The 23,791-nt window shown below is 39.5% G+C and overlaps 1 protein-coding gene across 3 annotated transcripts in view; it reads left to right on the top strand.

The window, feature by feature from the left end:
• The window catches only part of nutf2 (nuclear transport factor 2), a 28,757-nt gene extending 12,320 nt beyond the window's left edge, over positions 1-16,437 (top strand). For all 3 annotated transcript variants that reach the window (XM_078401615.1, XM_078401614.1, XM_078401617.1), the window contains exons 2-5: positions 1,170-1,290; positions 6,771-6,842; positions 8,989-9,087; positions 15,668-16,437. In XM_078401615.1, coding sequence (XP_078257741.1) covers positions 1,192-1,290; positions 6,771-6,842; positions 8,989-9,087; positions 15,668-15,781 — 384 coding nt within the window. In that variant the 5' untranslated portion in view covers positions 1,170-1,191 and the 3' untranslated portion in view covers positions 15,782-16,437. The remainder of the gene's footprint in view (positions 1-1,169; positions 1,291-6,770; positions 6,843-8,988; positions 9,088-15,667) is intronic.
• The last annotated feature ends 7,354 nt before the right edge of the window (positions 16,438-23,791 follow it).

Genomic DNA, 23,791 nt, shown 5'->3' with positions numbered 1-23,791 from the left:
TCATCTAGTCAGTGTCAGATTCTTGTCCATGAATTGGTTTTGTACATGCCAACAGAGATTAATGAGAAAGACATTTTGAAAGTATTTATTAACTGCGTGGTGGTTGTGATGTCTTCAGATTATAATGGCAAGTTTTTGTTTTCTCATCGAGAATTCTGCTGCCCACTTTTAAACGTACAAAGTCTGATTTGCCAGTTGCTCCTGTGCCTGCTAAGTTACATGTATTCCGAGTCTGCCGCATGTTCAAAATTCGTAAACTTGTTTTCAAATTCCTCAATGACCACTCCCTTCCCCATCTGTGACCTCTCGAAATCCTCCGAGATCACTCGACATCAATTCTGGCAACTAACATGTCTATAATTTCAGTGACCCATAATTGGCAATTTGACCTTTTGGTTATGCAGACTACAAGCTTAAGCATTTCTTTAGCTCGTTCTATTGCTCTATGCTTATTATGTTCTTTAAAATCTTCCTCATTGGCTAATCATTTGGTCATCTCCCCAATAATATTCTTGCATAGATTTTGATAATTTGAGTTTGTAAAAGTGCTTGGTATGTTTCAGTCTGTTAAAGGTGCTTTATAAAAGCAAGCATTGGAACTTGTCGTTGCTCAGTTTTTGGCAGTAAGAACTTTATCACGTATTTGAATATGTAATGGACTGGTAGCAATTAATTTCTGATTGCTCAGCAACTGTTTTTATCTATTTCATATATATGCCAAGATGGTAGATGAGATGAAATTTCTTATAACTGCCCATTTCTAAGCTGCCTGTCAATGAATTTTAAATGTTCTCTCTAGGTTGTGCTCATTATTCATTGTACTCTTATTTAATCTCAGGCAGAGAAATATTTTTTTTCCTTGGATAAATCTTAATTTGTTTTGTAATAGATTATTAGATTTGGAATAGTACCAAAGTTAAAGGTGAATCTTAACCGTCTCCTGGTGGTGATTTCATCTATTTGGATGTCACCGATAGTAATCATTAGTCGGAAAAATGACGTATGTTTAGAAGAAAAGTAGTTGGGATTGGGTGCCTAGTCAATGTCATCAGGTGATTTGAAGAAAAATGGGAACAATGAAATAGCTGTTTCTGAAGTCTTTAAAACAAATAATGCAAAGTGAGTAATCTTAAAATGGAATGCTTTATTTTTGTTTTGATCTGCTTTAGTGCCTGAAGCTAACTGATCAGAATGGCTGACAAGCCTATATGGGAGCAGATTGGAGGTGGCTTTGTGCAGCATTACTATAGAATGTTTGATGAAAACAGGAGTCAACTAGAATCATTATATGTAAGTATGAAGTTGATTCTCAATACTCAGACATGGTATGATTAGAAAAAATAAACTTCTCCATATGACACTTGCATATTTTCAAATAATTCCAAAGTATTGTGATTTTTTAAATCAAATTTTGTTGTGCATTCACTGCATTTTTGACTCTTCGCTATTCATGGTTTACAGTACAGGTCCACCACCAATTTTTCTGGCAGCTGGTGGTCCGGCACCTTCTTTAATCCAGACAAAATTACGAGAGTGCACTCTCCCCCCCCTCCCCCGGACTTCATTGGGACTTCCACGACCACTCTCAGCGGGTCAAATTTGCCTCCTGTGGCCGGGACTCTGGAACTTGGGCCCTGCAGGAGAAGGCAGATTATTTGCCATAGCCGACTTCCGCGGCCAATCGGTGGGTCGAATTTGCCCCCTGCGGCCAGGGCTCTGGAACTCTGGTCTGACTGGAGCCGGCAGATCCGTTCCCGTAGCCGACCTCTGAGGCCGACTTTGCGGGCCGATATCTCGCCCCCAGCAGCCAAGAGAGATTGTTCCGGTATCATTTGATGAATCCTAGAGGCTGTGACCTCTGGTCCGGCTCAGTGGACAATCTAGAAAGGCTCTGGAACCAAGAAAGCCGGAAAGTTAGTGGTGGATATATTTAGTATTCAGAAAGTAAGTTTATCATTGTGCCAGTCTGAGCGGCGAACAAGTCTGCGAGGCAAAACGTGGCGCTGAGCCAAAGCCGAAGAGACCGGCGTCAGGCAGAGCCATGGTAGTAGGGGACTCCATCGTGAGAAGTACGAACAGGGGTTTCTGTGGCAACAGGCGGGATTCAAGGATGGTGTGTTGCCTACCTGGTGCCAGGATCCAGGACATCACGGACCGAGTGCAGAGCATCCTCAAGGGTGAAGGTGAGCAGCCGGAAGTGGTAGTGCATGTTGGCACAAACGACATCGGGAAGAGGAGGAAAGATATTCTGCAGCATGGCTTTGGAGAGCTCGGAAGAAGGCTGAAAAGCAGGGCCTCCAGGGTGGCTATCTCCAGTTTGCTTTCAATTCCTCGTGCCGGTGAGGGCAGGAACAGGAGATAGGGGATCTAAATGTGTGGCTGAGGAGCTGGTGCAGGGATTTAGATTCTTAGACCAATGGGATCTGTTTTGGGATATGGGTGAAATGTACAAAAGGGACGGGTTGCACCTTAACAGGTGGAGGACCAGCATTCTGGTAGGCAGGTTTGCCACTGCTACACGAGTGATTTAAAACTAAATAGTGGGGGGGGGGTTCAATTGGGATAGACAAGGATGGAGTTAAAGGGAAAGAGAGTAAAGGAAAAATTGAGAAAGATCACAGAATTAACGGGACAGAAAGCTCACGAAGGATTAGGAGAGAATGGCCAAGTGTAATAGGAATCGATGTGATAGCTGAGATGAGCAAAGGATTAAAAGTACTATATATGAATGCACGAAGTATCAGAAGTAAAGTGGATGAATTTGAGGCTCAGCTAGAGATTGGTAGATATGACATTGTGGGGATTACAGAGACATGGCTGCAGAAGGATCAGGACTGGGAACTGAATATTCAGGGTTATACGTCCTATAGAAAGGACAGGCAGGTGGGCAGAGGAGGTGGGGTAGCTCTGTTGGTGAGGGATGGAATTCATTCCCTTGCAAGGGGTGACATTGGGATTGATGATGTAGAGTCACTGTGGATAGAGTTGAGGAATTGTAAAGGTAAGAGGACACTAATGGGAGTTATCTACAGACCCCCAAACAGTAGCCTGGATATAGGGTGTAAGTTGTAGCAGGAGTTAAAATTGGCATGTAACAAAGGTAATGCCACTGTAGTTATGGGGGATTTCAATATGCAGCTAGACTGGGAAAATAAGGTTGGTTCTGGACCCCAGGAAAGGGAGTTTGCAGAGTGCCTCCGAGATAGATTCTTAGAGCAGCTTGTACTAGAGCCTACCAGAGAGAAGGTAATTCTGGATTTAGTGTTGTCCAATGAACCAGATTTAATAAGGGAACTCAAGGCAAAGGAACGGCTTGGAGGTAGTGACCATAACATGATTAGTTTTAATCTGCAATTTGAGAGGGAGAAGGTTAAACCAGGAATGTTAGTGTTGCAGTTGAACAAAGGGGACTATGAAGGCATGAGAGAGGAGCTGGCCACGGTCGAATGGAAAAGGACCCTAGCAGGAATGACGGTGGAACAGCAATGGCAGGAATTTCTGGGCATAATCCAGAAGATGCAGGATCATTTCATTCCAAAGAGGAAGAAAGATTCTAAGGGGAGTAAGAGGCAACCGTGGTTGTTAAGGGAAGTTAGAGATGGAATAAAACTAAAAGAAAAGGTATATAACATAGCAAAGAGTAGTGGGAAGCCAGAGGATTGGGCAATTTTCAAAGGACAACAGAAGATAGCAAAAAGGGCAATACGGGCTGAAAAGATGAGGTACGAAGCGAAGCTGGCCAAGAATATAAAGAAGGACAGTAAAAGCGGATGAAGGAGAGTCAGTAGATGCAGTGTATCTAGACTTTCAGAAAGCCTTTGATAGGGTCCCACACAGGAGATTGGTAAGCAAAATTAGAGCACATGGTATTCGGGGTAGGGTATAGACATGGATAGAGAATTGGTTTACAGACAGGAAACAAAGAGTAGGAATAAACGGGTCCTTTTCAGAATGGCAGGCAGTGGCGAGTGGAGTGCCGCAAGGCTCGGTGCTGGGGCCGCAAATATTTACAATATATATATTAATAATTTGGATGATGGAATTGGAAGTAACACTAGCAAGTTTGCAGATGACACAAAGCTGGGTGGCAGTGTAAATTGCAAAGATGATGTTAGGAGGTTGCAGGGTGACTTGGACAGGTTGAGTGAGGGGGCAGATGCAGTGTAATGTAGATAAATGTGAGGTTATCCACTTTGGCGGCAAAAACAAGGAGGCAGATTATTATCTCAATGGTGTCTGATTAGGTAAAGGAAGTGCAACGAGACCTTGGTGTCCTTGTACACCAGTCACTGAAAGTAAGCGTGCAGGTACAGCAGGCAGTGAATAAAGCAAATGGCGTGTTGGCCTTCATAATGAGCAAATTTGAGTAAAGGCGCAAAGAAGTTCTTCTGCAGTTGTATAGGGCCCTGCTGAGACCACATCTGGAGTATTGTGTGCAGTTTTGGTCTCCTAATTTGAGGAAGGACGTCCTTGCTCTTGAGGCAGTGCAGCGTAGGTTCACGAGGTTAACTCCTGGGATGGAGGGACTGTCATATGAGGAAAGATTGGAAACACTGGGCTTGTATTCACTGGAGTTTAGAAGGATGAGAGAAGATCTTGTAGAGATGTATAAAATCATAAAGGAGTAGACAAGCTAGATGCAGGAAAAATGTTCCCAATGTTGGGGGAGTCCAGAACCAGGGGACCCAGTCTAAGAATAAAGGGGAGGCCATTTAAAACTGAGGTGAGAAGAAACTTTCTGTCAATTCACTGGATGAATTTAAAGGAGAGTTAGATAGAGCTCTAGGGGCTAGTGGAATCAAGGGATATGGGGAGAAGGCAGGTACAGGTTACTGATTGTGGATGATCAGCCATGATCACAATGAATGGCGGTGCTGGCTTGAAGGGCCAAATGGCCTCCTCCTGCATCTATTTTCTATGTTTCTATGTTAATGCTTTCAATTGTACATAATCCAACATAACTAACTTGTGGAAATCATTGCCAAAGTTATCAGAGGACATTTAATTGAGTAGTCTATTCCTTGGTATGGATAAATGGGGCTTTTTTTGCACAGTGAAGGAGAAATATTATTGGATTTAGCCTAAAATGCATATAGTGCAGAAAAATAAACTTGTTATACAGCATGGAAACAGGCCCTTCAGGCCAACATCCATGCCAACCAAGATGCCCCATAAAAGCTAGTCCCATTTGCCTGGGTTTGGCCCACATCCCTCAGATCCTTTCCTATCTGTCCAAGTATCTTTTAAATGCTGTTGTAATGCCTGCCTCTACTACCTCCTCTGGCAGCTCATTCCATATACCCACCACCCTCGGTGGAAAAGATGCCCCCGTTAGGATCCTATTAAATCTAGCCCCTCTCACCTTAAACCTATGCCCTCTGATTCTTGATTCCTCAACTCTGTGTAAAAGATTATATTCCCCTCAATTTTATACAAATCAAAAACATCACTCTAGGCCTCCTGCTCTTCAAGGAATAAAGTCCTAACCTGCCTAACCTTTCCCTATAGCTCAGGCCTTCAGGTTCTGGCAACCTTCTTGGAAATCTCTGCAATCTTTCCAGCTTAATGACATCCTTCCTATCACAGAGCAACCAAAACTAGCACCAGAACTGATTGATTGCGATAATGAAATGAAATATTTTCCGAATTGTAGTATTATTATCTGAAGCATAGTGTGTTCTCTCAAAAAATGGAAAGTTGATCGGTTTGTTAAACATGCAAATCTTGGATAAAGATGCCACCAAAGACTAAAATTCAAAGTTGTGGTTTCATGGCATTGGGAATGAGACTGAATTGCTTGCCACTTGATTCCAATTGAACCATGCTGCCATGAAAACCATGGTTATTTGAATTACCTGATTTGCAAAATGAATTATTGTTTCGTTGTAATGGTTGTTGGAGAGTTTTTAAACCTTTTGAGTCTTTGTTATTTTCATTGGTGTGGCATTATTTGAAAAAATTTGATCTTTCATATCCAGTGATTTTCATCTGGTGATACTGAGCCCAGCTCTCTATATTGCTGATTAATGAATGTGCTTCAAACAATTGGTGCCCGATTAACCTACTGTTTAAATAAGTGGGGAGGTTTTCCTGGATGTTTTCCTTCGACCTTGGTGGATTTGTAGTGTGATTATGGGTGTGATCCTCCAACGGGAGACTGGCATCCAGTATTTCAATGCAGCAGGATGCACCATGGGATTGTCACATAGCTGATCTTCTCGAACAGCTTTGATTGCCTGAGGCCCTGCCTCCCGGTTTATTAGTCATGAACATTTTTCTGCCATCTTTTGAGTAACCATGATGAGTTAATTTTTGGTAAGCATTTTTATTAAAAAAAACGAGACTTAAAATAAGCCCCACAAGCTTACAGTTAAGCCAAGTAACAATGAAACTAATTATGGACGAGCTCCAATTAACTTTCTCCTCCTGACAGTGGTGTTTCCCCCCATTCAAATGAATGTGGCAGTAATAATTGCGATGGGTTTTATTTGGTGCAAGCTCAGCAGACTGGTGTCCAAGCTGGAAAAACTTTGGACGTTTGCACAGTTCTGCTGCATTCCTTGAGTGATCCATTCGTGTGGCACCATAATGGAAATTGGGACCTCTCCAGGGAAACATAGGTGAATGCTGATGTTATATTGGTAGACATGGCTCACTGTTTGGATAATTATAGACTGGATAAGCTTTTCTCTAAAAGGGCAACTGTTAATTTCTTGGTACCTGACAATGAGGCAGGTTGATTAATTTTTGTGAGTATGATTTTGGTTTAGATTGAATCATCTTGCCTTTCTTGGGAAGGACAGCACTTCCAAGGTAAACTTGCTATTGTGGACAAATTAAATGTAAGTATGTTTTAAAATTTACTTCATAGGGATTTGGACATGGAATCTGGAGGTTTTGAAATGAACTATCTTGATTTCAGATTCATCAAAATTTAACCAAACATTAAAATTTTTAGAAATGTTAACCCTGTATTTTAAATTGTTGCTTTGATATCAAAACAGATTACTTGACAATGTAGCACGGTGAAATATAGCTTTTAGAAAAATGGAATGAACCATCCCAGCACTCCTTTTACTTTCAGATTAATCAGTATTTAACTAAACATTTAAGTTTTTACATTTGTTAACCCTATATATTAAATGGTTGCTTTGATACCTGAAAAATTCATTATAAATGGAGTAAGGTGCAGTATAATTTTTAGAAAAGTGGGCAATTTAATTTCTTGTTGTATTTCACTCAAAATTTTACATCTGCAGCTTCTTACTGCAGACTTTGAAGGAGCGGAGCCTCCTCAAAAGGTTCAGCTGGCTCAGTTATATCTGTACAATAGCACCATAGATCCTTGTTCCTCCATGGAAAACGCTTCATTCCTCACAATACACTGGGCCTGGGACAGGACACTCTGGCAAGGATTTTCATTCCTTGTTGCCAATAATTGAATGCAGCTAAAAATCATAGTTCTCATAGTTTTGCGGATGACACAAAGCTGCATGACAGTGTGAGCTGGGAGGAGGAAGATATAAGGCTGCAGGGTGACTTGGATACATTGGGTGAGTGGCAGATGCAGTATAATGTGGATAGATGTGAGGCAAGAATAAGAAGGCGATTATTATCTGAATGGTGTCAGATTAGAAAAAGGGGAGGTGCAACGAGACCTGGGTGTCCTTGTACATCAGTCACTGAAAGTAAGCATGCAGGTACAGCAGAGTGAAGAAAGCAAATGGCATGTTGGCCTTCAAAGCGAGAGGATTTCAGTATAGGAGCAAGGAGGTCCTACTGCAGATGTACAGGGCCCTGGTGAGACAACACCTGGAGTATTGTGTGTTGTTTTGGTCTCTTAATTTAAGGAAGGATATTCTTGCTATTGAGGGAGTGCAGCGTATGTTCACCAGGTTAATTCCCAGGATGGCAGGACTGACATACGAAAGAATGGGTCGACTGGGCTTGTATTCACTGGAATTTAGAAGGATGAGAGGCGATCTTATAGAAACATAAAATTTTAAGGGGTTGGACAGGCTAGATGCAGGGAAAATGTTTCCGATGTTGGGGAAGTCCAGAGCCAGGAGGGTCACAGTTTAAAAATAAGGGGGAGGCCATTTAAGACTGAGATGAGAAAAAACTTTTTCACTCAGAGTTGTGAATCTGTGGAATTCTCTGCCAGAGAAGGCAGTGGAGGCCAATTCACTGGATGTTTTCAAGAGAGAGTTAGATATAGCTAATGGAATATGGGGAAAATGGCCGAATGGCCTCCTCTTGCACCTATTGTCTATTGTCTATTGCTGTGAGGCAGTGAATGAGCGTGGAAGATGGACAGTAAACAAATGTTTTCTACTTAAATTTAACATTTTTAAAATCTGCAACAATTTAAATTTGGGAGAAACTTTATGGAGAATTAGTTTTGTATCTATGGAAAAATTATAACTTTAAACATAACAGCTTTATCTATATAGACACAAAAAACTGAAGTAACTCAGCGGGTCAGGCAGCATTTATAGAAAAAAGGAATGGGTGATGTTTCGGGTTAAGACCCTTCTTCAGACTGATAGTTGGGGGAAAGGGAAACGAGAGATATAGACGGTGATATAGAGAGGGCGATACAGAACAAATAAATAAAGTCGAAGATAGACACAAAAAGCTGGAGTAACTCAGCGGGACAGGCAGCATCTCTGGAGTGAAGGAATGGGTGACGTTTCAGGTCGAGATCCTTCTTCGGGTCTCGACCCGAAATGTCACCCATTCCTTCTCTCCAGAGACGCTGCCTGTCCCGCCGAGTTACTCCAGCTTTTTGTGCCTAGCTTCGGTTTAAACCAGCATCTGCAGTTCTATCCTACACAGCTTCATCTATATGGGCGACTATCATCATGATCAGTAGTAGTTCTCATGTGTTGGATGCTGACTGTAAAAGGCAGACTGAATCTACATTTGGTGTACTTTGAACCACAACGCTTTTAGCGGCTAATAAAATTAATTTATTTTTAAACACAGGGCCTTCCATTTGGAAAAATACAGCATAGTATAACTGCACAAGACCACCAACCCACACCTGATAGTTGCATCTTGAGTATGGTAGTCGGACAACTTCAGGTAAGAGCGTTTCTGTGCATTACACATTATTTCTGATGCGAATATCGTGTTCATCATAATGGTGCTTTCATGCAGTGGTTTTGCCAAAGATGAACTGCTAGGCTGATTAGTTACTGTAAATGGGCCTTATGAAACAAAAGAATCAACAGGGGAAATTGGTGGGCAGAGAAGTGAGAATAAGTTGCAATTCCAAAGGGGAATAAGGAATGGGACCAGTGGGATGGTTCTGTTGGAAGTCTGGGCTCAATGGATGAAATTGACTCCTGGTTTATTAATGTATGTTATATTTGCACACATGCACAGTTGGTATTTCATATACTATTTCTGAAACTGTCCAAAAATAGCAGGGAGCTACAAAAGCAATTTTTAAAATAGGAGTATTTTGTATCTGAGCCATCTGCTGAAATCCACAAATAGACATTGGTAAGTTGCTGCTGCTAAATGTTAGTAAGTTCTTAAAATTATTTAATTTCCTTGTTTTATTTCCTATGAGTTCTATTTCTGGTGTGCAAACATTTTCAGCTTCTAACCCTGCAATTTTAGAACTTGTTGTTGTTTTACTTTAAGGAGACATGATTCTAGGAATTGACACTGATCCAGCATTAAACGCTTCCATAGATTTCAATAATCTGTTATCATGTCTAGCGTAAAAAAGTTAAAGCACTTACACATGTGAAACCTCTGACACACAAACAATGTTGATGTTATGTAGAGGTAAGGGAAGTGTAGTGCATAAATTATGCTCTTTGTAATTGAATATATGATTTTTTGGAAAGGTAAATAATCTCTTAATGGCTTTGTGTAAACAGAGAAAACTACACAATTAATATGGCATAAATGTGGTGGAATCTGCTTTTGCCAGATTCTGTTTGATAGTTGTATTTTCCAAATTGGAAGAGTAGGAAAAAATGTGCTAGACTGAGCTTTGAAGTTGCTTGTTCTAAGTTTGCAACTTGGATTGCCATTATGGTTCATGTTCTCCGGTTCGTTGGTATGACACCAATGGCAAGAGGCTATGAATAGTTTTGTTTTACTGTTTTCAAAATATGAAAGTCCGCTGAAAAATGAACCTTGAGGGCTTAGAAATGAAACGCGGAGAGACGTTGTAGAATGTAGATCAAACTTTGCCATGTAATTGAAGGCAAGAACCTAGAATGGGCTCATTGTGGAAAAAGAAAAGTGAATTAACTGGGTTACTATGAGAAGGGATAGTTCCAAAGTTGGTGACTGTGACCACTTTTGCTCTTTATTTTGTTTTTTATTCGTGGTCAACAGATTAGTTTCTTTTTTTTAAAAGAAGGATTAACTTGAGCTGGGAAATTTTTAATCTCCATAAAACCTCACTGCGTCAGATTATTTAACAGTAATTGCAATTTAGTTCGGGCTTTACATTAATTATTTCTTTGAAATCTTCACTTTCTATTGATTGCATACACCTTTTGTATTTAGCCCTGTTTCCACCTGCACTTCTATTTGGTCATTTTCACTGTTACCATGGTTGGCATTTGTCCATCTGCGAGAAATGATGGTGTGGCTTTGACATTGCCCTGCTTGGAGAGGGGAATGTTTCATTTGTGGTTGCATTTCCTGCTGTGGCTGACCAGGCTTATCCTTGACAACAGACCTCCCCCCCCCCCCCCCCCCCACAGCTTCCATTTGACCATTTTGTGGCATTGAACAAAAGCTAAACAGACTGGTAACATCTCTACCATTCTAACTGGTATATTCTGCATTAATCCTTTCCTCTGCCTTTTCTATATTATTTAGCATTCTCACTTTTTGTCTCTATTACAAAAGAATGTAAGAAATAGGAGCAGGAATGTCCAATTTGCTATTTTGTATCCGGTATTCTTTTCGGTGAGATAGAAACATAGAAAATAGGTGCAGGAGCAGGCCATTCGGCCCTTCGAGCCAGCACCGCCATTCTATATGATCATGGCTGATCATCTAAACAGTACCCCGTTCTGACATTTTCCCCATATCCCTTGATTCCGTTAGCCCTAAGAGCTGAATCTAACTCTCTCTTGAAAACATCCAGTGAATTGGCCTCCACTGCCCCCTGTGCCAGAGAATTCCACAGATTCACGACTCTGGGTGAAAATGTTTTTCCTCATCTCAGTCCTAAATGACCTGCCCCTTATTCTTAAACTGTGACCCCTGGATCTTTTCCCCCCAGGATCTCAAATAATCCCTTTGCTTTAATTTCCCCACGCAACCAAGAGTAGGTCAATTTCTTCAAATGAAGTTGCAAATTGTCGCAGCAGAGGTTCATAGCAATCTATCCAAGTATAATGTAGAAACAAAGAAAGAAGGTTCTGAAAAGGATCTCGATCTGAAACTTCACCTACCTGTGCTCTCCAGAGATGCTGCATGGCCAGCTGAGTTACTCCAGCACTTTGTGTCCTTTTACCCAAGTTTAAAATGTAATTTAATTTTCTAGTAGTACCCATGATGGTGTTTTGACTCCCTAATTAGTAGAAACAACCAAACATCCAATAGTTTTCATCATTTGAGATCACAATCTCTAATAGTTGCGAGGAAAACATAAGCTAAAGTTTCCAACAACAACTCTTTTTCCTTCCCCGGTCTCATTCCACCTATATCCCTTCCTCTGGCTTCACATTTTGCGCATCTTCTCTCCTTGTCTCCTTCTCTCACACCCTTGTTTTCTTCCAATCTCTATTCTTTGATCACCCATCTGACAATCAAACGTCCCTCACCTGTATCCCCTATCACTTGCCAGGTTTTGTCCCACCCCTAACTCACTTACAGATTTCTCGCCCCACTAGAATCAGTCTGAAGGAGGATCCCGACCCAAAACATTGCCTATCCATGTTCTCCAGAAATGCTGCTTGACCCGCTGACTTACTGCAGCACTTTGTTTCTCTTCTTGACAAAGTTTCAAACTTTTCTTCATAATCGTACGTTCTCACTTGTTATAATAACATAGAAACATAGGAAAGAGGTGCAGGAGTAGGCCATTCAGCCCTTCGAGCCAACACCGCCATTCAATGTGATCATGGCTGATCATTACAATGAATGATCACTGCTTTTTCATTGCAGTCATACACTCTTGACTGAATTACCAATGCTGTACACCGTTCTGCTGCAACCTAACATGATTTGGAGAAATATTTTATCTCCATTTTTATATTCACATACCTAGGTGCAAAACACAAAATGCCATTAATGTTTAATGTGTGCATTACCTCATTTTAATAATTTGTGCATTTAAATGCATATATTTTAATTTAATTGCACTCTGTTATGTCCTTGCATTGAATGACGTTGCCATGCTAAGAATTAACATTCGGATTCATTGTAACTCTTCCCTAAATATTTGTGTCCACACACAATATTGTCATTATTTTTAATTGAAGCAGCTGAAAATGGGAAAGGTGACACGCGCAGAATGAGAGTATTGGTGAGTGCAGTGGGGGGAATTCATTCTTGACTTCCAGTTATCAGATTTCATTACCTTTCGATCATTTGTTCATTGTACATGTATTGACTGAATTGTTTTGAATCTTGGATCAGATTTAAACCATAATCAGCTATAAACCTTGCAAACCATATTGTGTAATCTCATTAGGCTGCTGTGGAAGGCTTCACTCTTATTTGGTTATTCCTGTTAACAATTTTCAAAGTATTTGGGTCCAGAAGGCGAAATCAAATGGTAATATTGATGAAAAGATTTGAATGTAACTTGAACATATAGGAACATGAAATCAAGCCTGGTAACCATTTATTATTTCATCTTTTGCTCAGGCAGATGACGACCAAGTTATAGGCTTCCAACAAACATTTTTATTGAAATGTCTTAGTAATGCCTGGGTGTGTACGAATGAGGTCTTCAGGCTAGCACTTCACAACTTTTAGTAAATGAGCAACTCCTTTTCCTCGGTCTGTCTTTCCTCTCGCCCAGTAAGCATTAATTTTTGCCGTTTTTGCACGTTTGTGGCATTTGCAGGACATTGCAGCATGTTCTTGCTGTAAACACGTGTGATTTGCAGATGATTATTGAACTGAATTTGAATGGTTTTGCTCGTCCCAGTATTGTAAATAGAGCCAATGAAAATTTAGGCCCACAGTGCTATATGTATATTCTTGCATTTGTAATTCTTATCCCTAGGTAGTACCATAGCAACAAGAAAAAAATATCTTTGTATGGTAGAGCTTTCTTGTGCGATTGCTGATTGTTAGCTGTTTATTTCTAACTACATTGGATTATGTTAAGTTGGACTAAGCTTGTTTGAATAAACTCTTATGGGTGCACTACATGGGGATGGTATGGAATGTCAGGAGACTTTGCTGGCATGCACAGTTTTGAATATGATGTATTATTTTGGGAAAGAATTATCAATTTAAAATCTTTCTAATCAGTGTGAAGCATTTACAATTAGCAATTACTAACAACAACTTCAAGCCTCTTTGGATATAACTGGAACCGTTGAGCACATTTTACTAAAGTTGCATCCATGTATTTAGCGGTTTACATTTGTGCAATTTAAAATAGGTATAAATAGTTATTGTCAATCTTATTCTGAATGTTAGGAGTTTCCATATTGAAATTTCATTCGCTCTAACTAGTTAGAAGATTTGTCATGATATGTAATCAAATCAAATAATGAATAAACCTTGGTGAGATTACATTTATAGAATTGTGACGAGTAAATATTTTGCTTAGATCAGCTTTATTGTTGTGCTGAAAAATTTACTTGTAGTTATATAAATGCAAGAGGACAATTTATGCATTTGAGTCTGGCATAATTGGTTTATGTATGGAGATATTTTCGGATGGAAGGCTGAAGGACACATATAAAAGCCCAAGGAATCCTGAGCATATTGTATTTAAGTATCTAAAAATTCCATCAACCATTCAAAGTATTTTAAAAGTTTGTCAGCAAAGCTTTGTACACCTCACTCAATAAGCTAGATTTGTATATTTATATTTAATTTTCAAATTGAATATATTGCAAGATAATCATGTTTTGCTTTCACGTTAAGCTGGGATTTCTTGTGTGGCTGGAATTGGATGAATTGATATGCAGTATGATGACTGTTCACTAGTACGCAATGGACAAAAGATTTGAAAACTGAGCATTGAGATCAATTTCACCCAGCCATTCACCCTCGGTGCGCGCACACCCTCAAACCCCCCCCCCCCCACCTTATAATTCTGGATTAGACCGTGTAAATGGTAGTGTAATTAGGGCAGCACAATGCTGCAACGGTAGTGTTGCTGCCTTACAGTGCCAGAGGCCCAGGTTCGATTCTGGCTACGAATGCTGTCTGTACAGAGTTTATGTTCTCCCTCTATATGCATGGATTTTCTGCGGGTGTCTGGTTTCCTCCCTTACTGCAAAGATGTGCGGGTTTGTAGGTTAATTGGCTTCTGTCGATTATCCCTTGTGTGTAGGATAGTGCTAGTGCACGGGGTGATACTCAGTGGGCCAATTAACAGTTTAGACTGTCTCTCTAAAGTCTAAAGTAAATAGAGCAAAACTAGCATTCTCTAGAGAATAGTCCAGTAATAAATTGTTAAAATATCTGGAGAGATTATTTCTTCCTACATCCTGCCCTTCTCGCAAAAAAAGTTTTAATTTTATACCTGCAGTTGAAGAAATAACACAGCTAAGGACAAAACCATGAGTGATCCTGGAAAGAGTCGATAAACAGTGTAGGGTAGACCAAATGACTTGATATGTATTATTTAACCTTTTCTTTAAAGCATAACTGTTGAATGAAAAATGGTCAAATATTGTGTATATTCAGCTTGCTAAAATTTACTTTAAAACTATACATTGATGAAGTAGGCTGTACAGCTACAAAATCTTAAATTAAATGTTTGTTGTTGATGATGGGTGGGTTCCACATTAATTTATATGTATACATACAATACAATAATATATCTAAGGCCTGTCAATTGTGGAGGGCTACGGTTTTCTAATCATTGTAATTATGGTTCTTCTCAGTGCAGCTGGAGTAGTGCAGGTTTATTATTGTCATGTGTACTGAGGTACAGTGAAAAGCTTTTTTTTTGCATGCTATCTAATCAGATCAAATAAAACTAACTATATGTGAATGCAATCAATCCAAAGTCGAAGGGGAAGAGACAGAGTGCAGGATAAAGTTGCTCTAGATTTACATGTTGAAAGGAGATTTAAGAGTAGAGCGATTGTATTGAATGACAATAGATCTGGGAAGTGCTTGCAAAGAGACGTCATGCTCAGGCCCCATCTTACAGTGTGTAGTTTGGCTTAAAACAGATTTTTCCAGTTGCTCCCATCAAGAGTTCCTTCTTAAGTAACTTTTTAAATCCCGCATTGAGACCAATGGCTTCGAGAACTCTCGGCACTCAGACAGAAGTAAATATCTTGTTTCTTTGCATTCACTTGACAAACCTAGAATTGGTAATCACTAGATCCTATGAACTCTAAGAAAGTAAGATGTATATTTAATTTCACGTTGCGATTTTGTCATTCACCATTTTGGTTGATCATCTTATGTGCATGCAATTTTTTTTTTTAAAGGAAATACTTTCAGTTTCAGAATCTGAACTTGTTTTGTTTCCTTTCAGGCTGATGAAGATCCTATCATGGGATTTCACCAGACATTTCTACTGAAAAACATCAATAACGCTTGGATCTGTACCAATGATGTCTTCAGGCTATCGCTGCATAACTTCAGCTGAGAGTTCTACTTTCTGCACGTCCTTCTATCCACTCTTCTAGTCTGCTATTAATTGCAATAACTGGATTCTATATATCATGCACAAATGTGTACACAACAGTAAAATTTGCAACCTGACCTGGTCTCTAATCACAGTTTGCTTGAATTTAATAATTTGTGCATGATATTTGGAAAAAATGTTAGTTTAGCTGACGTGGACAAGACAGTACTCAGTGTGTGTTGTACCAACATGCCTTAGAAGATAAGTCATACCACACATCATTTTTTTCCCCTCTGTACTGGTAAGTTGCTATAGAGATCCAAAGAACCAAAATAAGTAACGGCGACTTCTTAACCAATCTTTTGACTTGTTCATACCATTTGTTGACTTGTGCTACAATAAACCATGTATTTTTCTTAAGTTGGAAATGGTTTCATTTGGTTTCTGGCAGGTTTAACATGTTTATTTGATAGATAATAAAATGTATTTGACCATTTAATTGAATTGGAAAAATAAATTGGTATTGCTTGTGCTGGTGTAAAAGTTTTGGCCACATGTCTATAAAGAATTCAATTAACTCAAGGCTACTCAAACATAGTTATTCAGACGAAGGTAGACAAAATGCTGGAGTAACTCAGCGGGTCAGGCAGCATCTCTGGAGAGAAGGAATGGGTGACGTTTCGGGTCGAGACCCTTCTTCAGAAACGTCACCCATTCCTTTTCTCCAGAGATGCTGCCTGACCCGCTGAGTTGCTCCAGCATTTTGTGTCTACCTTTGATTTAAACCAGCATCTGTATTTTTTTTCCCCCTACATAGTTATTCAGACTATGTTTATCATGATCGAACTTTATTTCAGTTCTATTGAAGGGTATGGTTGCTGCCACCTTGACAAATTGAGGCCATAAGAAAACTTTTAAATGATGAGATTTTGAAGCTGCAAAGCACAAGATTCAGTATGATGTGTAGACTTTGAGTCAATTTAAATCTACAATTTTAATCTCATGTTTGTATTTAAACTTGAAATTCACATTGCTTAACTTCTCAAATTTTGATTTCAGTATAGCAAGCCAATGCTTGGAACATTAGCTGGACTTACAGTGGATATTCATAGGGTTATGTTTTAATTATCCTTTCTCCATTCATCCAAATGGTGTGACTTGCTTCAGTTTGAAGATCTGCGTAGTGTAAACTGGTGTTTATTGCATTGTGATCACTTGACAGTTGAGCTAGAAGTGGCTAAAGAATGTCAGCTTCTCATCTGAATGCATCACAGTTGTGAATTTAAATGCTATGCCACCCTACCATTTAACCTCCTGATCACTGAGCTGGAAAAATTGTGCTGTGTCTGATCGGCTGCTGCATCATCCGTTCTTTTTAAATTGATGATCGAAGCAAACTTAGTAATCTCACACAATGTAAAGATAATGGAGTCAATCCATTCAAAATTACCCATATCTCTTGGTACTGGAGCTACAGAAATGCAGTAAGCATTTGTGAACAAAATTGAAAATTAACACATCATCAAGAAGTATGATTGATGCTGATACAGCTGCCTTTAAGAATGTTTTTTTCTCCAAATGTATTGATTCTGCATAAAGTAGGTTTGGGATTTTCTTTTGTAAGAGTGATGTGTGTTGGGAATCCAGTTCCATGATTGCCACAAGTGTCTCACAAAAGTGGTCATACATTGTGCACACAGAGGCATTGAGGGTTATTGCAGTCCAGCCGAATACTGTTCTCGTATGAATTCCAAATATTTCAAGAACTTAATCAGTGTCAGGCCATTTGCGTAAATATGTAATCTAAACAACTTGAAAAATATTTCTCCTTGATGGTAGAATGGGATTTCTCTGCGAATTTATTCCTTTTAGGAATGCTGGTTCATGTTGGACCCAATTTCCCTTTTTCTCTTAACTTCAACAGTTAATTACTTGGTGTTAGGTGAACACCATTTCTTTTCACTGTAATTATCCAAAACGTGAAATAACAAGCAATTTTAATAGACAAATGCTGAGAAGTGATTAGAGAGATCAATTTGAGTCTTGAACTGTAATGTAACATGCACAATAAACGTGCACACTTTTCACACAACTTAAATCTTAATGTAATTTGATGGTGGTAGTTGTATTGCAAAGTATGAAGCCTCTTGTTTGTAGCCGTTATCGGTGAAACTTGGGGTGGTTTCTGAACTTGCAGGCATTTGTCTAAAACAATACAATATTGATTGGGAAATGCTGTTAGATTATCCAAATATGTAACGTAGAGCAATGTGCTACAAGTTAGAATTTCCTAATTTTGGTCGGTGCGTCACATAATGCAGTATTACATAGGGATTGACCCAAATGTAATTCGGAATCTAGAATTCCCAACATATCAGAATTTATGGACAAGTTATGTCTTCAATGTCCCTTGATTTTTCTAATTGCATGTAAAGCTTCTAAAATATAACAAAATAAAGTCGGTTAATTCCAATTTGATATCATCTACATGTTTTATTCCAGTCAAGGATTACGGCTGTTACAATTTAAACTTGACACTCTCTCTCCACCTTGCCTTAAATTGAATCAGTTCAGGACTACCTTGTGATAATGAATGTGCATAATAAAATCCCCGTGTCGAGGGGAGTTTGGAGGGCAACAAACTCAAATTTTATCAAACAGTGTTGTAAAAGTTGCCTATTGTTTTTAAGGCAGGTACAGTTATAGAATAGTCACAAATTTACCAAAGGGGGAAATTTGTTTTATTTATTAAATTAATTGGTGTCTTTTTACATTTTTGATGCATAACCTTTAGTGGTTGAACTACACATTGCACATGTTACATGGCATTTTGTTTATTTTTTTATATTTACAGTAGCAAGAGTTTATTCTGTGGATATAAATTCTGTTATAAAGCAATACCATTACATCACCATTGAAAATAGTAATGGTCTCGTTTATCCAGTAATCGACTCAGAAAGAGTTTATATTACAGCTTTGTTAATTTGCAAGATATTTATTCTCTCAATAGGAAAGATATCCTTTAGCACTCTTTGCATTCTCTTTTACACATTCACTCGGTCTACTTCAACCCAGAGGGTATGAAGATCATTATGAACATAGCTCAAATGACTCCATAATAGGTTAGTGGAACGTTCATTTATTGTTGAAATAGCAGGACCACACAGTTCCTTGTTGCAATATGACATTGTGCATGACAATTTGGCCCAGAATTTCTCCGCGGTGGAAGCTGAAATTTGAGTCTTCCTCGCTCGAACCTTTTGTCGGGGTGCCACTGCAGGCCATTGTTACAAGGACGATTGCAGGTGGCTCAACCCTCAGTGCTTCTTTATCAGTATTTGCAATATGGCCCTTGAATTTGAAGTACTATTGTACATTAAGATAAGTGCTCTATCATGATGAAACAAGTAACTTTTGATTCCGTTCAATTTTTGGAAAATGTTACTTTGGTGATGCAAAAAACCCCCAAACAGCTGGAAGTTGATGTGCAAGCATGAAATATGATCTAACCAGTTGCCAATCAAAATAATGAATTCGGATAAATTTATGTAATTATAGCCTATAGTATAAAGTTTAATAAAATGTAAACGATAAATCTTAACATTTATATACATTGAGAGTGTGTATCTTAGATTGTTTTATAGTTGCTGAAAATGAAGTAAAATATCTTTACAGGTACATTAAAAGCAGACATATGAAAGAATGGATATGGATAATTAGTTGACATTGCCTTCCACATGGATGTAACTCAAAGCTGCCTTTGGAGTTTATGGCAACTGTGTAAAGCACCATTGTGCAGCTTACACTACTGTACTGTGAATTTGTGATAAAAGGACGTATGTTCAGAAATTATTTAAACATGTTATTTTGTGCCATACTAAGAGTATGTTATGTTTGCCTTAGAGGTTTTGCTGTTTGGAAATACAATTCTTGATCAAAAAAAATTCTAGATCCCCATTGGGACATTTATTCCTTAGTTGTGTGATTTTTTTTTAAGGTTTCCTTTGTCAACAAAAATGTAAGGCCTTGAAGGTCTTTCACTCCCAGAAAAATACAGAATCTTGGGTCACCTGAAGCTATGATGCTTGATTGGACTCGTGTATGCAGAATCTGATTTTTGATCTATTTTCGGAAAGAAAACTCTGCTTTCAATAATAACTGATGCACGTTCATTTCTTTGCAGTGTAATACCATTATTTTGTTCGTTTCTGTAATAAACTTTACCAAACTGCTTTCTTATTGTACTTAATGTTATTACATTAGCCCAGAAGAACAAAGCCAGTACTTTAAAGTAAATTTTGGCATGCTCAATATGCGCAATATTTGATTTTTCATTCAGTTGCTATGCTTTGAAGAAAAGGTTAAAACAACTATGACTAGATGTAATAACAAGTTATTTGCCCCATTTGGATAAATAGAAATGTGGAAATTATGAAGGTATTCCATAACCAGAATTTTAATCAGATAATAGCTTTCAGCGGTTTTAATATTGAAAGGCTTTTTTAAATTAATGCTATAGAAATTAATTAGGTAGCTGAAATCTTTTTGCAGTCTGAATTGTAAAGTGGTGTCTATTGCTGTCAACAAAATACATTTGTGATGCACCAAGCTCCTAAAATGGCCTCTGCTCACGATGTATTTAGTTTTTCACTTTGTGAGTGAGCAACTGAGAGGAGGAGCAGCAAGGGAGATTTAAGAAGCAGACATTAGTGTGAGTAGAGTTAGTTTCACTTGAAAGCAAGCAGCTGAAAGGAAAAAGGAGTGTGGGAAATTTATAAAACAGCTATTAGTGTTCTAGAGTCACTACTCCTAGTGGTGCATAAAAGGAAGGCACTAGCGAAGTGACCGATTAGGTGTGGCCACGTTCAGAGAGGGTGCGTGTTGTGCTCCAAGTGCTGAGGCTTCGGCCAGGAGGTTGAGTGGAGATAAGGTAAGGTTTTTTTTGTAACTCCTCCTCGGACATACTGCAGTACAGTTAGGGCACTGGTATGCACCTCCTGCCGGACTTGATGTCCCAGAGGGTTATATAAGCCAGTGGGAAGTGTGAGCAGCCATAGCTAATGACTGACTGTAAGGGAACTGGACAAGATCAGGATTGTCCTGGAGAATTGGAGCATCATAGATAGGAGTTATGAAGTGGTCACACCTAAGGAACAGGCGGAAAATAGATGGGTGACCACCAGGGAAGGGGGGGAGACAGTGAGTGCAGGAATCCCTGTGCCCATCACCTTCAAAAGTACCCTTTCGGATACTGTTTGGGCAGAACGACCTTTCAGAGGAGAGCAGCAGCAATAGCCAGGTAGGAGACCTGGCTCTGAGGCACAGCAAAGTGAAGTTGAACGGCTACAACGATAGATCCTTTAATTTGGGTGATAGATGGGAGATTTTGTGGCAGCAAACAGGACTCCAGGAGGGTGTGTTCCCCTGTTGCCAGGATTCAGTATGTCGGACGACTACAGAACATTTTTAAGGGGGAATGTGAGCAGCTACAAGTTGTGCTCATTGGCACAAATGACATATGTAGGAAATGGGATGAGGACCTGCAGTGTGAGTATTGGGAGTTAGGCAAAAAGATTTGGTCAACACAGTAACACAGCTGGTACTGCTGCTGCCTCACAGCACCAGAGACCTAGGTTTCATTCTTAACTCTGGTACTGTCTGTGTGGTGTTTATATATTCACCCTGTAACTGGGTGCTCTGGTTTCCTCCCAATCCCAAAGACTTGGGTCTGCAGGTTAATTGGCCTCTGCATATTGCCCCTAGTCTGTAGGGAGTGGATGCGAAAGTGGAATAAGATAGAACTAGTGTGAACAGGTAATTAATGTTAGATCTGGACTCAGTGAGCTGAACGGCCTGTTTACAAATCTGTATCTTTAAATTAAAAAGCAGGACTTTGGGGGTAGAATAGTGTCGATGTGCGGGGTTTACTGGTCGGTGTGGACTGGAGCCTGTTCCCGCGCTGTATCTAAACTAAACTAATCAGAATACCGGTGCCACATGATAATGAGGGTAGGAATAGGAGATAGGACAGGTGAATGCCTGGCTGAGGATGCCTGGTGCAAGGGGCAGGGATTCAGATTTTTGCACCTTGAGTATCTTCTGGGGCAGATGTGACATGTACAAGAGGGGTGGGTTGTACCAAAAAATGGAGGGGACCAATATCTTGGAGGGCAGATTTGCTAGTGCTTCTCAGGATGGTTTAAGCTAGATTGGCATGGGTCAGGATCCAATGCGGTAGTGAGGCTGGAAGTCTGCACAAAAAAACAATGACAATAGACAGGATAAGTAGGAGCACAGAGCAAGGAAAGATGGTTGATGTAAATTGTATTTGTTTCACTGCTCCAGGCCTGACAAATATGCACATTCCTGTTAGAGTGAGGGGCAAGGCAGGTAGAAGTAAGGAAATCTGGTTAACAAGGGAAATTGAGGCATGGGCCACATATAGGTAGTTGGGATGAAGGGTTCCTCGGGAGGTGAATAAGGAATTTAGGAACATACCCAAGGAAATCAGGAGAGCAAAAAAGGGGCATGCGATAGCTCTGGCAGATTGATTTTTTCTTAGTCATCTCTGCCAGAGCTATCTCATGCCTCTGAGAGACTTTCTTTGTATATAAAGGGGGGGGGGGGGGGGAAGGGTAACTAGAGAGAGAATTGGGTCAGGAAACGATCATCATCGATGTGTGGAACTGCAGAAGATGGACAAGATCCTCAATTAATATTTCTCCTGTTTTCACTGAAGAAAGAAACATGAGGAAATGTGGGACAGTTGATGGTGATGTCTTGATGATAGTCGGCATTGTAGTCGAGGTGTTGAACATCCTACCATATACGGAGGTATATATCCAAGATTTGTAGGAAGCAAGATAATTAATCACAGGAGTCCTGGCTGAGATATACGAATCATTGTTGGACAAGTGTGAAGTGCTGGGTTTACATGATTTGCGTTATATTGGAATGGTATGCTTGTGTAAAAGTGAAAACACGGCCCTATATATAATCATGATAATAAGGTGACCTATCTGATATCCCACAAGTAATTCAGATTTCTTTCCCACCATAAGTATTCCGCTCAGCAAATATGCATCAATTATTGCATAAACATACTTGTGAAAATGCTGAAAAGTTTGTTATTTAGGACTTGTCACCCTCAAGCTTGTTCAACAAATATTACATTTGGAGCTTTTTTCAGAAGTGGGGTAGATTGAATTATTATAACAGTTCCGGAAGATTGACTCGGCTGAATTATATGTTCAACTAATCAACTGTTAAACTATGGGTATTATATTTGGAACCTAGTTGTGATGTTTAGGTGGCTTTTAAATTTGTAATCTTTGTCAGTGGAACAATTTGCGGTGCGTAGCAAGATAAAAATACTGCAGATTTATTTAGTAATTTGTCAAAACGCATTCCTGGGATTTTACTCTGAACTGAAAGGTATGTTTCCACCATATAAGTCATGTCTGAACTACTGTGAGTCAAATTGGAGAAGCAAGGAACTGCAGATGCTGGAATCCTGCTCAAAACACAAACTGCTAGAGTAACTCAGCGGGTCAGGCAGCATCGGTGGAGAAAATGGACAGGAGACATTTTGGGTCAGGACCCTTCTTCAGACTTACTGACAGTCTGAAGAGGGATGCCAACTCGAAACGTCGCCTATCCATTCCCTCCACAGATGCCTGACCCACCCAGTTACTCCAGCACTTTGTAATTTGAGTCGGTTGAATTGTTTTTTCATAATATTAAGTAGAGGTTGTATTCCATAACCCTCAATTATGTGAGAAAACTTGCCACATTCCTCTACTAATATAGAGTAATAAAAGCATTAGCATGGAAACTGGGCCTTTGACTCCTGAATCCGTGTTGACCATCAACAACCCATTTACACAACTTTTACGTTAATCGATATTGCCACAAACTCCTACCTACCTACCTACCTGTCCCCCTTCCTCGCCACTTTTATCATTCACTTGCAGACTTGGAGCAATTTACATACCAATCTGTGTTTGGGATGCAAGAGGAAACCCATATGAT

This window comes from Rhinoraja longicauda, chromosome 6 (assembly GCF_053455715.1).
Source record: "Rhinoraja longicauda isolate Sanriku21f chromosome 6, sRhiLon1.1, whole genome shotgun sequence".
Taxonomy (NCBI): domain Eukaryota; kingdom Metazoa; phylum Chordata; class Chondrichthyes; order Rajiformes; family Arhynchobatidae; genus Rhinoraja; species Rhinoraja longicauda.
Note: the sequence above shows the minus strand (reverse complement) of the source record. Positions and strands in the feature narration are given on the sequence as shown.